The sequence below is a fragment of the Eptatretus burgeri genome, chromosome 4, assembly GCF_056783735.1.
Source record: "Eptatretus burgeri isolate ZD-2024b chromosome 4, Ebu_testis_v1, whole genome shotgun sequence".
In the NCBI taxonomy this organism is placed as follows: domain Eukaryota; kingdom Metazoa; phylum Chordata; class Myxini; order Myxiniformes; family Myxinidae; genus Eptatretus; species Eptatretus burgeri.
The window spans coordinates 90,180,779-90,195,623 of NC_140964.1; the positions used below are offsets into that span (position 1 = coordinate 90,180,779).

At 43.3% G+C, this 14,845-nt stretch overlaps 1 protein-coding gene across 3 annotated transcripts in view; it reads right to left on the reverse strand.

The window, feature by feature from the left end:
* The window catches only part of ACACA (acetyl-CoA carboxylase alpha), a 355,968-nt gene that overhangs the window by 329,143 nt on the left and 11,980 nt on the right, over nucleotides 1-14,845 (reverse strand). For all 3 annotated transcript variants that reach the window (XM_085879260.1, XM_085879257.1, XM_085879259.1), the window contains exons 3-10: nucleotides 13,689-13,821; nucleotides 13,218-13,356; nucleotides 9,808-9,917; nucleotides 9,288-9,369; nucleotides 9,077-9,175; nucleotides 8,532-8,641; nucleotides 7,594-7,704; nucleotides 6,948-7,157 (exon numbers count right to left, since the gene is read on the reverse strand). In XM_085879260.1, the coding sequence (XP_085735386.1) occupies nucleotides 6,948-7,157; nucleotides 7,594-7,704; nucleotides 8,532-8,641; nucleotides 9,077-9,175; nucleotides 9,288-9,369; nucleotides 9,808-9,917; nucleotides 13,218-13,356; nucleotides 13,689-13,821 (994 nt within the window). The remainder of the gene's footprint in view (nucleotides 1-6,947; nucleotides 7,158-7,593; nucleotides 7,705-8,531; nucleotides 8,642-9,076; nucleotides 9,176-9,287; nucleotides 9,370-9,807; nucleotides 9,918-13,217; nucleotides 13,357-13,688; nucleotides 13,822-14,845) is intronic.

The following is a 14,845-nucleotide window of genomic DNA, read 5'->3' on the forward strand; positions in this document are numbered from 1 at the left end:
AAGGTGAAGGTGTTGAAGGTGAAGGTGAAGGTGAAGGTGTTGAAGGTGTTGAAGGTGAAGGTGTTGAAGGTGAAGGTGAAGGTGTTGAAGGTGAAGGTGAAGGTGTTGAAGGTGTTGAAGGTGAAGGTGTTGAAGGTGAAGGTGAAGGTGTTGAAGGTGAAGGTGAAGGTGTTGAAGGTGAAGGTCACTTCCGGTTCCGGTTTTGAGCGGCAAGAGGTCTCCTCCGGGGCTCCCTGCTGACATTCTCAAAGTTAAGTTCCGGTTGTTATTTGTCCCGTTTTAACTGTTTAATTTTCTCACCTACATGTTAATGTGTGTTCCTAGTTCGGTTTTGTTTCAAAAATCGTGCTATTTTGTGAGTATTTATGTCGACGTTCTTACCTGGTGTTTGAGGCCTAGTCCTAGGCTTGAGGCCTACCGGTTCCACTTGGTGTTCGATCGTTTTTTTTTTGTTTGTTTGTTTGTTTTTTCTCCCCATTACCTTCAATTTCTATCCTCCCCATTACCTTCAATTTTCATCCTCCCCACTTTCCAAACATCCCCCATTCTCCCAACTAATCTCTTTCTTATCTCAAAAAAAAAAAAAAATATATATATATATATATATATATATATATATATATATATATATATATATATATATATATATATATATATATATACCCAACAACAACAACAACAACAACACGCTCACCTTCTCCCGATTCTGCTACTTCTTCTTCCTCTTAACTTCCTCCTCGTCTTCCTCGATTTCTTTTTTTTTTTTTACATTTCCATGACCTAATCTGTTGAACTCTCTCATACATTAATATTAACAACAAAAACGATCTTATGATGCTTCATCTTCCTCTCTCACACATGTGGTACTCTTTACTGTTTCACAATGCACTACTCTTCTGCTATTTCAACAGACTGCTTTCATTTCGACCTCTCCTTCATTCCTTGCCTAAAAAATCCAACTATTACAGCGCTTCTTCTCTCCATGCTCTGAATTCGCCTTCATTGCATCCATCAAGAATTGTGTTAAATCGCATCTCTGACCTAAAACTTTTAAAAACTATAGTTTGCCATGGATGCTCGCTTTCCATCAACCATTCTTTTTTTCCAACTTCAGTGCCAACTCACCCCCCTCACCCCTCACTCTCACTCTCAAAGCAACCATCCCACTCTTCTCCCTCCAAGCCTCCCTCTCACCTCTTTCAAAAATTCCCCCTCACCTTTCTCCCACCTTTCATCCCCCTCACTCTTCCTTCTCTAAGTTGCCCCCCTCTCATCCACCAACCTGCCTCCCTCCACTGCCCTCTCACCTCCATCTCTTCACTCCACCTCCTCAAATACTCAACTGCCATCTTCCTTGTCTCTTGTCCCCCCTCTCTCCGAGCACCACAGAGCCTTTTCTGCTCCTCATTCGGCCCCCTCCCCTCGCTATTCTGCAATACCCCACACTCCTTCAGCAACCCTCCTTACCTCCCCCCTCGTCCCTCGTCCTACCCTCCCCCGCCCCCTCCACCTCCTGCACCCAAAGCCTCCTCCCCTACCTCTTCATTAAAAGTGTGGACCTCAAATATCCGGGGCCTTCGCTCAAACCTTTCAGATCTTTCCATGCAGGTTGCCACTGACAAACCAGACATTATCTGCCTAACAGAAACTTTCCTCTCCCAAGACGTGTCTGACTCCCAAGTATCTCTCCCTGGTTACTCCCTCTTACGGTATGACAGACCTGAGCCTCGTCCTGGTGGAGGTGTTGCTCTCTTCATCAAAGACTCTATTCCTCACTCTCCCTGCACTGCTCTCACTCCCCCACACCCCCAGGAATACCTCTGGCTTCGGCTTCCCCTCCACTCCCACCTCATGTTTATATGTGTACTGTACCGTCCACCGAACAGTGATGACTCCATCTACACCTCACTCTCCGAAAACATGGACCATCTTCTATCTTCTCATCCAAACTCTCTCTTCCTCTTATGTGGCGACTTCAATTGTCATCACGCCAGTTGGCTAGGTGTGGGTACCTCTCTCACCTGCCATGGGACATCAGCAAAAGCTTTCTGTGACTCATTGGGACTGACTCAATCGGTCAACTTCCCGACCCGGATCTCAACCAATGGTACTCCATCTCTTCTGGATCTGATTTTGACAAATTTCCCTGACAATATCTGCTGCTCTTCCTTCGCTCCAATTGGTTCTTCTGACCATGTCCTTGTTAAAGTGGACATCTCTCTGGCTGTTATCAGAGAACCACCTCACCGCCGTCGAGTCTGGCATTTCACTCAAGCCGACTGGCAGGGTCTCCGAGCAGCCATCAAACTTACAGACTGGTCTCCTATCACTACTTTCTCAAACATCAACTCATCCTGGGAATTCTTTCAAAGAAACTTGCTCTCCCTCATGCACAGATTTATCCCCTCTCGTGTTCAGTTGTCTTACCCTTCCTCCTGCCCTTGGTTTACTGAAGCTTGTGGCGAGGCAGTTATCCTGAAACAACTTGCCTTTGCCTCATGGAAAGCAAACCCAACTGAGGGCAATCTCAGTTCTTTCCACAAAGCTCGGAACAAGTGTGTATCTACCCTCAGGAGAGCCAGAAAACAACATCTTTCTCATCTCAAGTCTGAACTCTCAAACCTCTCTCCCTCCTCAAAATCCTGGTGGCGTTTAATCAAATCTGTTTCTGGTGTATGTTCCCCCTCCATCCCCTCCCTTACCTCAAATGGCCGCACTGCTGATTCCACACGTGATAAAGCTGAATGTCTAAACTCGGTGTTTGCAGCTAAATCTTGTGTCCTAAACCCATCACTATCTCGACCCACTTTACCCAGTCGCACCCAACTGTCCCTGGATCTGTATCCTTTTCTCCTGACAAGGTGGAGAGCTTGCTTTCAAACCTCGAGTCAGATTCTGCAACCGGTCCAGACGGCATCAGCCCACGTGTCCTCAAAGCCTGCTCTTCTGCTCTTGCTCACCCTCTCTCTGTTCTATTCACCCTCTCATTTTCCCAAGGTCATCTGCCATCTGCTTGGAAATCTGCTAACATCACTGCCCTGCATAAAAAAGGTGCAAAAACAGATCCCTGTAACTATAGACCAATCAGCCTTCTCCCAATCATCAGCAAGGTTATGGAATCCATCATCGCTTCAGACATGAAATCCTTCCTCTTCTCCAATGGCTTGATTTCCAATCATCAATTTGGTTTCAGACCAGGTCACTCTACCCTAGATATGCTGCTACTGCTCTCCCATCAATGGATGGAGGTCCTCAATGCCAGACAGGAAATCCGAGCCGTATCCCTGGACATATCACGTGCTTTTGACACAGTCTGGCACCCTGCCCTACTCACCAAACTCTCTTCCCATGGTATTCAAGGCCATCTCCACTCATGGCTCGCAGACTTTCTCTCCTGTCGCAGTCAACGTGTGGCCCTAAATGGAGTTCTTTCATCCCCTCTTCCTGTGCAGGCTGGAGTTCCTCAAGGTAGCGTTCTGGGCCCTGTTCTTTTTCTGGTTTTCATCAATGATCTCTCGGACTCTCTGGAAAATCCTCTATTTCTCTTTGCCGACGACTCCACCCTCTGCCGTACCATCTGTCATCCCTCAGACCGGCAAGCAGCAGCTTCTTCGCTCACTGCAGATCTGGATAAAATCACAAACTGGTCCAACACGTGGAACATGTCTTTCAATCCAGACAAATCTCACACTCTCACTATGTCTCTTCGAAAGGACCGTTTACAAAACCCCCCATCGACATTCTGAACAATCCTCCTGAAGAAGTCCTTTCTTTCAAGCTTCTGGGTCTCACTATCTGCCATGACCTTTCCTGGGAAAGTCACATTTCCAACCTTGCCTCCAAAGCCAGTCGCCGACTGGGAATCCTCCGTCGTGCAAGGTCCTTCCTCGGCCCTCTTGAGCTCCTGACCACTTACAAAGCTTTCGTCCACAGCCTGATGGAGTACTGCTCCCCCCTATGGGCTGGTGCTCCTGCCTCCCACCTTTCTCGACTTCACGCTGTCGAAACCAGGGCTTTTAAGATCATTGGCATCTCCCGCAATGAGGCTGAGTCTTTGGGCCTCTCACTCAATCACCGCAGGTTGGTCGGTGGTCTTTCTGTCTTCTACCGACTCCTCTCCAGCCTTGCCCCCTGCTCTCTCTGTGATTTGTTCCAACCACATTTCCACAGGGCGCTCAAGGTCCGCCAACAACCCCCTTCTGGTAAAACTACCAAAATCACGAATCACTGCTCATCTTCACTCTTTCATTCCTCTTTTTTCCCGCCTTTGGAATAAACTTCCTCACTCTATTCTTTCCCATTCTTCCCTCCAGGCTTTCAAAACAGCTGTTCACCACCACCTCTTATCTTCCCCCATCCAAATCCTCGATCTTTTCTACCCCCGATAATCCACCCAAGCCCACTTCCTTCAATTCTCCTGCTTTCCTTCCTGAAAGTCCCTTTAATGTCCATCTTCCCCTCGCCATGTTCCCCGTCCCATCCCCATCCCTCTCCCTTCCACAGTTCACCTGTGTCTGTTCCCCAATGTCTTGTCCCTTCCACTCCCGCCCCTCTTGTCCCATGCCTCCTTGCTGTGAGTTGTGTGTTAGCTCTCATACGAGCCTCGACCAAGGTATACAAAAAAAAAAAAAAAAAAAAAAAAAAAAAGGTGAAGGTGTTGAAGGTGAAGGTGAAGGTGTTGAAGGTGAAGGTGAAGGTGTTGAAGGTGAAGGTGAAGGTGAAGGTGAAGGTGAAGGTGAAGGTGAAGGTGAAGGTGAAGGTGTTGAAGGTGAAGGTGAAGGTGTTGAAGGTGAAGGTGAAGGTGTTGAAGGTGAAGGTGAAGGTGTTGAAGGTGAAGGTGAAGGTGTTGAAGGTGAAGGTGAAGGTGTTGAAGGTGAAGGTGAAGGTGTTGAAGGTGAAGGTGAAGGTGAAGGTGAAGGTGTTGATGAAGGTGTTGATGAAGGTGTTGATGAAGGTGTTGATGAAGGTGTTGATGAAGGTGTTGATGAAGGTGTTGATGAAGGTGTTGATGAAGGTGTTGAAGGTGAAGGTGAAGGTGAAGGTGAAGGTGAAGGTGTTGAAGGTGAAGGTGAAGGTGTTGAAGGTGAAGGTGAAGGTGAAGGTGAAGGTGAAGGTGTTGAAGGTGAAGGTGAAGGTGAAGGTGTTGAAGGTGAAGGTGAAGGTGAAGGTGTTGAAGGTGAAGGTGAAGGTGAAGGTGTTGAAGGTGAAGGTGAAGGTGAAGGTGTTGAAGGTGAAGGTGAAGGTGTTGAAGGTGAAGGTGTTGAAGGTGAAGGTGAAGGTGTTGAAGGTGAAGGTGAAGGTGTTGAAGGTGAAGGTGAAGGTGTTGAAGGTGAAGGTGTTGAAGGTGAAGGTGTTGGTGTTGAAGGTGAAGGTGTTGAAGGTGAAGGTGAAGGTGTTGAAGGTGAAGGTGTTGAAGGTGAAGGTGAAGGTGTTGAAGGTGAAGGTGTTGAAGGTGAAGGTGAAGGTGTTGAAGGTGAAGGTGAAGGTGTTGAAGGTGAAGGTGTTGAAGGTGTTGAAGGTGAAGGTGTTGAAGGTGAAGGTGTTGAAGGTGAAGGTGTTGAAGGTGAAGGTGTTGAAGGTGAAGGTGTTGAAGGTGTTGTTGAAGGTGTTGTTGAAGGTGTTGTTGAAGGTGTTGTTGAAGGTGTTGTTGAAGGTGTTGTTGAAGGTGTTGTTGAAGGTGTTGTTGAAGGTGTTGTTGAAGGTGTTGTTGAAGGTGTTGTTGAAGGTGTTGTTGAAGGTGTTGTTGAAGGTGTTGAAGTTGAAGGGAACACCCCCCCCAGAGGGTAATTAGCATGAGGAAACCCCAGCATGAGGTGGCACGATAAAAGTTTGCACCATTTTTCCACCTCCCTCTGGCATTTGTCACGGGCCTGAAGATGTGACGCCACCGGCGGTGTCGTCAATGTCATCACTTGGGGCAGGACCCCAGAGAGAAACTCAACCCACCCCCCCCCCACTACCCCAAATCACTGCAAAAACACGGCGTGGTATTGGCTGGACTCACTGGCAAGGAGAAGCATGCTGCAAATGACCCGAGCCGTGGGCTGTATCCAGGTTGGTTCGGTGGTGGGATCCGAGTGTCCACCATCCGAATGTCCGCATCACATTACATGAGGGGCAAGAGAAGTTTGGGGAGTAAGGGGTACTTTTTAAGGACCTGAGGAGCAATTTTCTCTTTTGCCAGGGATATCCATGGAATCTCTTCCACGATCTCTGCCAGAGATACCCTGCTATGCTCTGTGCTACTCTGCTCTGCTGTGCTCTGTTCGCTGTGTCACTCGGGGATATTGAGCTCATTTCGGAATCCTTGCTTTGTGCACATGTGAGTGTATGGCAGAGTGTGTATCCGGGCCCATCGCCTTTTATTATTATACAAATATTCTCCCCCCCATTTATTGCCTATGTTTGTTTGCTGAATCTGTCTGTAAATGGGTCTCCTGCCCATGTCATTTATTTCAATAAAGTCTTGTTTCTTAAGATTGCACATGTCTACTCCTCAATCTCACCCATGCAACACTCATTTTGGTGACAATGCCTTTTCCCTGCGGATCTAAATTAGGTGAAAATCATGATAATTGACACAGGCTTACCACACTCAGAATAGGATAGATTTGCTCTGCTCAGGCATGCCATCACCTCCAAATTGGCATTTAGCCAGCCATCCGTAAAGTGACTGCTTTGGCGTTTTGCAGTTTCTCACCCAACTTATTATTAAGTCGCAGTGGGGGCAGAGATACAACAATATTAGAAATCAAACTTTAATCCAAAGGATAGTGCAAAGAGGGCCAAAACAAAGCAGAGAAGGATAAATACAAACAAAGGCACACCTAAATTATCAGTAGTTATCACATGTCAGTAGGTCAAAGTTCGCAACAATTGCTCAATCGTAAACGTCAAAATTTACTGATTTGACCAAATATGACAAAAAAATTCCGACAGTCACCAACCTGCTCCATTTGCTGCAGGATTTCCGGTCCAGCCACGCTCACCGGCGCCTCCTCGATGATCTTCTGGTGTCTTCGCTGGATGGAGCAGTCACGCCCAAAGAGAGAGATGGCATTGCCGTAAGAGTCAGCGAGAATCTGCACTTCGAGGTGTCTTGCCTCACAAGCCATCTTCATAATGAAAATTGGTGAGCTCGGCACCTCCGTTTGCACCTGTGTCATCAATGCACCAGTCAGTTGACTTCATATTTCATAGTAACCAAGGCTCAACAAGAACCTTTACATATATATATATATATATATATATATATATATATATATATATATATATATATATATATATATATATATATATATATATATGATCTGCACACTCTGCTGAGCTTGAAAAACAAAGCCTCCTCAAATTATTAGAACAATCCCCGAGAGGAACACAAATGCACCTGCAATAGCAGATTTGTGGCTAAAGCATGGTTCTTTGAGATGAGACATTAGCGGGTGTTTTAAGCACTACTTCTTGGAGACCTGAATGATGCCACAATTCCTAAGACCTCCACCTAAGGCTTGGATTCCAACCTGCAGCTTGAGTGGGCAGGCCTATTGAGGAGTCACACCTAATCATTCTCTGATATCCTGCTGAGGCACTCACCTGCCTGAACATGTTTGGAAAGTCCTCAGCATTGTTCGCCTTCCGAATGCCTTTCCCACCACCACCAGCAGATGCCTTTATCATTACCGGGAAACCTATATCCTGGGCTGCCTGTAATGCAATAAAGAGATTCTCAGCACCTAGGAACAACGAAGCAGCAATACATCAGATATCAATAATGGCAGATGACCTTTAGGCCACTGCATCATGATACTTAAGATCTCTTCAAACCCTCCCTCTTTCATGATTTAAGGAAAACAAAATTATTTTAATACATCTCAGAGTCCAAAGAAAGTAAATTGCCTACTTTTGTAAAATGCAAGAAAATAAAAAGTAATCCCATTAAAAAAAAGGTCATTTTGTCCAGCTTGCCTGCGCTGCATTCCAACACATCAAACAACTTCAACCAAGACAAAAGCAGACAATATGGAGATGAAAAATATTTCTCAAAGGACATCAATCCATGATGGGAACTGAACAAAGTCAGTAGTTTAAGCATAAGGCTTGGACACCTTATCTTTCAAGAAACACCTTTTCAATCAAAAGTTAGGGGGAAAAAAAACCCAAACAATGTCAAAGCTAAGCATAACTACGTACCTCTGTGCAATGATATCACCCAACAGGTCATCAATGATGTTTTCAATTTAATTAAATCAGACTGACCAATCAAATCAAACATAATTTTGATGGGAGGAGGATACACAGTAAACAAAGCCACAATTTATAGGGGTTGGTCGATGGACATTTTGACAAAGCAATGAAAACCAGCCGGCAGACAAAACAGCTTAATGACACATTGTACATCAACTTTAGCTGTAAAATTAATAAACTTCCAACATTCACAGTTTTCCATTCTGAATTTATTTATTTAGCGTTTGTCATGTCTTGGACATGCCAACCCAACATTATGAAGTAAACTTTGTGACCAAGTGACAAACCTTCAAACCGTCCGAAAAGTCATGAACACAGCCTTTCTCATAGATTTCTGGAGGAACGTTTATGACTTTTCCATCTGCCTGATCACCATCCTTCCAATCCACTGTCAGACCTATTACAAGAAGAGAAAGAAAATGTTAGCTCAACAATGTCATCGCTGTGAGAGTGGAACATGGATCTCTCAGCACTTATACACATCCATAAAATCAGCACTTTCATGTACAGCCTTCCTGGATGAGATTCCTGATGACATGTGAAAGTGTCATCTGAACCTGGACCACTTAACAAGGGTCTTCATCTGAAGGTCAATTTACTCTGCACATCGGGCAAACACACCAGCACCTCCCCAATAATCTTCTGGGTCCAACCGTCATTTATGATCTCTTTGAATAGCTATGCAACACCTTCAAGATGCCACACACCTTTCAGCGATAAGCATCCGGTTCACACGGAGGGAAACACAAAGTTAATCTTGGTGAACAACATATGACCCAAAATTATTCAATGCTGATAACTATGGCAAGAGCAAACTGACAAATGACCTCACCTGATCCACTCCAGGGCAATGTGGGGATTCCAGCAGTCTGTGCGACAATAGACGACGCAATCTTATCACCAAGCGACCACATCGCTTGGCCAGGAGGTCCTGTAGAAACAGGTTCTGGAATTGCCTTGCACACCAGATTTAATCAAAATCATAGGTTGTGTTTTTGTAACATTCATAAAAGGATGAAACAAATGAAGTGACAAAAGCATACCCATGAAGCCAATTCCATGTTTATGAAGGAGTTCAGAAAGCTTTGGGTTTTCAGATGCGTGACCCCAGCCAGCCCAGACAGCCTAAAAGCAAAATCCCAAAAATCAATCCCACAATCCCGAATGAAATTGCAGTATAGATCCACCAACTCCTAGATCTCGTCACAAAATGCATATACTACTTTCCATTTGAATCGATTTGCAAAATGCATACAATACTACCCAAATAAATCACAAGATGCATCCACGAATCTAAACTTTCTGAATCAAAGACCAGAATGCACCCACTACTGCACTTCCCAATCCCAAAATTCATCCAACTAGTTCCTGAATCAATTCCAAAATGAATCAGCTGGTTTTCAAGTCAATCTGAAAAATGCATACGTACTATTTAGCAAATTAATTAATTAATTAATTAATATGAAAATAAAGTCGAGTCTATTTATCCTTTTACACAGCAACTTGAAATTTTGCATACAATTGTTGCACCACCATGATTATCCAAGCACAAGGCCTACTAACCTGCACTGGGATGCGCTTTGCAATGTCCAAGATGAGTTCCACATTGGCATAGTTATTATTATTAGCACCTCCAGGCACAGGGACATAATGGTCAGCCATCTTGATGTACTCTTTAAAAAACAAAAACAAAAATTCACAGTGCAGGTTTTTTCACTCGTGAGGTTAGGCATGTGGCACATAGCAAATGCACTTTAGTTATAGCAGGCAAAGCACCTTGGTTACAGACTCTTAATTCGGGTTCAGGAGCTTTTCGGAGAATCCCACAAAGAAGTTAAGAGTCACGATTCTTCCTCAAATCACAAATGATGACGGTTAAAGCGAATTTAAACATCTTCATCCTCAAAGGAACCGGATCGTTTGATCACAATCAGGATGATCAGATTATGTTGTTGTTTTTTAATATGGAAGGCCAGTGCAGTTGATGGAGGCATAGTATTGAACTATAATGGCACTCGGTAGAACGCCAACTTCAGCCAAGCTGAACAGTTCATGTTTCGTGTTCCACTGATGGGCCGAATCCTGAACCGAAATCGAATCGGCTTGTTCTTGTCACCTACACAACCCGTCCACATAGTTTTGTCACAAGTCGTCCACAACTTTTTGAAATATCAGGCTATATATCGGTTTTGGCCCCATCTCTCAATGGTGAAGAATCACTTAAAAAAAAATTAAACGTTCTCGTATCCGGATTCGGATCTTCACAAAAATCGAATCGATTCGTCCGTGTCACACACCCAACCTGTCCACCGAGATTAGTCAGAATCCATCAACAACTTTTTGAAATATTCTACTCACAGACAGACAGACAGACAGGGATGAAAACATAACCTCCGTCCACCTTTGGTGGTGGAGGTAATCAGATGTTATTCTCTCTCCATGAGAATATATTTTTGAGCCAGAGGTACAGCAGACGATCACATTTCTTCCCAAATTCAGGTGGTTCAAATACAGGACAATGTTTTCGTTGAGCTGGAGTTTCAAAATACAATGTATAAATTGACAAAACAAATCCTTTCGTACATTTTGAGAAAAACATAATTAAGGTCAGTGAATATTAATTAAGGTCTGTGCACTACAGGAAGGTCTGTGCATTTTTTTTTTTTAATTAAAACTTTCCTGCGACCAACAAAACTGATCCTTGAATCAAGTGAAAATGAAAATATGACTTTTCCACTTTGTTGCTGAGCAGATGCTGCAAAATAATGTTGAGTAATGAATGATATTCCATTTGGTTCACTTTAACCAATCAGACTCAGGCCCCCCTCACAAACGGACGCCAACGTTGTCAGACGGAATGAAAACCCGTCATTCTTGTTACAAAAACAGCTAAAATTGATGAAAAAGTGGCCGAAATTGAAACCAACACAGTAATTACGGTCGCAATAGCAAATATAACCAAAACCAACATGTTTATTCTACACGCAAGAACGGTCGCGATGGACACGAGAACGGTCAATCCCGAAATAGAACGGTGGGGAATGGAAGCAACATCGGTTATTTCCGTAGCGAAACGAAAGCGATTCATTCCGGTTACCATAACGTGGAAAACATGGCGGCTTGAAAAGTTCTTGAAGTTATGGTAAGTTAACTTTAACGTAGTCTGCCTTGAATATATCATGTCTGTTAATGAAAACCCGTTTGTGGTGCGGGATATTATACAAGCAGCGATAAATGTGCCCTCTTGACTGAATGTGTGGCTGACATTTCGTGAAATTCGTGCCCCCGTGCTGCAGCGATCAGTGACGATTGATCGTTTATATTTGCACGAGGTAAAGTTTGATAGTAATAATAAATTGCAAATTCCAATAAAATAACAAAGTTAATATGAAGTAAAAACTGTAAAAAGATCCCATACACGATCCCCTATGTTGAACTGGGCATACACAACTAGCGATCCTTTACTCGGGGGCTCAAAATACAGGCAAACCAAACATTATCAACACAACAAAATTCGGTTTAATATATTGTTAAAACTACATCAGGTACTACCCACTATATATTATCTACATTACATTTATGTTTGAGGCACAAGCACTAAAAATTTACATACCGTAACAGGTCGTTCTACTGCATCCGCCATCTTGTTCGCACTACAGTAACCGGAATGAACCGCTTTTGTTTCACTCTCGGACTGTTCACAGCACAACTCTGGTCTCATTGCACTCAGCGAGGACATATTCTTCATTCAACAGACACTGCCTTTCACAACTGTGGAAAACCCTGGTGGTTAATCCTTACATAATCCAGTGTGATGAAGAAGTTGATCAATTTGAAATTGAAAGGAAGCTCTGACCTTGACAATTGATATCTGTTGCTGTTGTGGGGGAAAAAAAAAAAGGTTCTCCAGCTTCTGCCAAGAAGACTATTCTTTGAAATATGGAGTCCTTCTCACAAAAGGAAAAGCCCTACCACTACAACAACAAATCTCTCCTACACTCCACCCTCCACACCCCCAAGCCCCACCTTTACCTCACCCCCATCCCAGTGCTACAACATCCACACTTGAGCACAATGTACCCACCAAACAAAACTTTTCAAACTAGATCAGGAAATTTTATATTAACTCGACTGGACTTCATTTCCTCCAGTAAGAGCAATCAAGGAAGCTTCAACCATGGTCACAAGACTGCACCACCCTTCATAAAGTTGGGCATTACAAACTCTAAGTAGAGCGGTGAAAACACAAGGATATTGCAAAAGCATTGGATCAAGTCTCAGTTGCTCTTAATTCACTGAATTCATTTCAAAATGACAAAGGAGGTTCTGATGTCAGAGGAAATATTGTGATAACAACGAAGAGAGCCTTGGAGTTGCAAGACTTTCAGCGCGCTTCGTTGTCTCCCCGGCTGCCTTCCCTGCCTCCTCATTTATCCCCTTGTTTCATCCACGTGTTGTCTTGCCGTCAGTGTATCGCCTTCTGACCAATGTAACATATATATATATATATATATATATATATATATATATATATATATATATATATATATATATATATATATATATATATATATATATATATATCTCTCCCTCTCTCTTCCGTGAGCTTAGACTTTCTCCACAAACAGGCACAGTCAATCATACGTTTGTCAATCTCAAGGACGTAGGAGCAGCACATCTGCATATCTCAGGCTCTACGTGCAAACTTCAATATTGCCTTTTTTATCCTTTACACATACATTCCATCAGTTTGTGATAGCTACCAAACCTCATCCAAAAGCCAAATCCCTGTTAGCCAATACAGCAGTAGCAGCTTTTGTACCCTTTTGCATAAAAAGGAATTACATTTTGTTGAGAACAATGAATCTTGGAGAAATGCAAGGATGTGTAAATTGTTGGAAAAAGTAGGTGAGTTATGTAGGGATCGGGTGGGGGAGGGGACACTATTGGGGGAAATGCATATAACAGCTTACCGGCATTTGCCTTCAAATCCTCAGGTGAAACCATGACAACAAAGCGAATCGCCCGCTCATTGCGAAACATTTCATAAGCCCAGCGACGGATGGAACGCATACATTTCACTGCTGCGATGCCATTGTTGGCAATCAATACCTGCAATAGGATTGGGTAAGAACTTAAGAAGCAAGCTACGAGGAAAGTAAGAGCAGCAGATAATGGTGGGTGGGCATGCCGGATAAGGGTGAGAGCATTTGAGAGGATAAGAAGGAATGATAGTGGAATGAAACAAAAAAATAATAATTGAGCACGAGAGAATATGAGACAAACAGACACGAAAGAGCATGGGAAGAATATGTGGGAGGCTGAGATCATAACAAGGACAAGTCGAAGAAACAACTCTAGTCACAAAAACAAACAAACAGAAGTACAAAGTTTGAAGAGGATTATAAAGTCAAAGTAAAAATTATGAAATAAATCATTCCAACCTTTTCAATGACACGATTCCCTCCAAAACGTGTTACAAATTCAGCGGGTGAGGCCACGGTGAAATCTCGATGGCGGTCCATCCGCCTGAAATCATGGCCTTGCTTGACAAGATATAGGCCCGACATGCTGGGACTAAAATGAGACAGGAAAAGAACATAGATTATGAAGAAAGCTGTTAGGGTGAAGGTGCTTCTAAAATGTCAACAACAATACAAAGGATGTCAAACATGATGAGATAAAGTGAAAAATATGTTGAGCTTTATCCACAATAGATACCTTGTTTTCAACTCGGACTCGATTTAGTTCACAATCTGCTCTCAAAAATTTCACTCAGATTTCAAATCGATTTTGGCAAGAGACCAAATTTGCTAGACTGATGTTAAAAGATACATTGTGAGAAACAGCCTTCTGTAAACATGGCAAGTATTATTTTTCAGCCTGTACTCTGTGGAGGTCATTAACACTAAACAAGGGTCAAAGGGAATGGCGGCAGAGAAGACGAGATATCTGCAATCACAAAGCGATTGCCAAAGGTAAGCCTTCCCCAGCACCCACAATCCAATGATGGCCATATTATTTTCGGACCTCCATATGACCTTGACGTTTAACATTTTGGGATGGTGTGTAAATTAAGAAAATGTGTCCCATTATAGATCTATCCATAAAACTCGATCATTAAAATCAGAGGACAATTCAGTTATGTAGTTTTTTTTTTTTGGAGCAAAAAAGGAGGACAAAAGGACAAAAGGTGTTTTTTTGTTAATTCGGTCACAACCTGAAAAAGTAGTTCAAGGACACTAATCAAATATCAGATGCACCACTTCAATGCAGGTCCACTATTATGATGCAAGAACATCTTGGGAGGTCAAGCAGTCTTGAAGATTCTGCATTGGCAATATAAACACACACACACACACACACACACACACACACACACACACACACACACACACACACACACACACACACACACACACACACACACACACACACACACACACACACACACACACACACACACACACACACACACACACACACACACACACACACAACACTTTTTTAGATCCTCATGGAGGATCTAAGTCTGACTCACGTTGTTGTCCTTAATCTTCTTCTTGTGGACTTTTTTGTTTCACAGCCGACAGTTTTCATC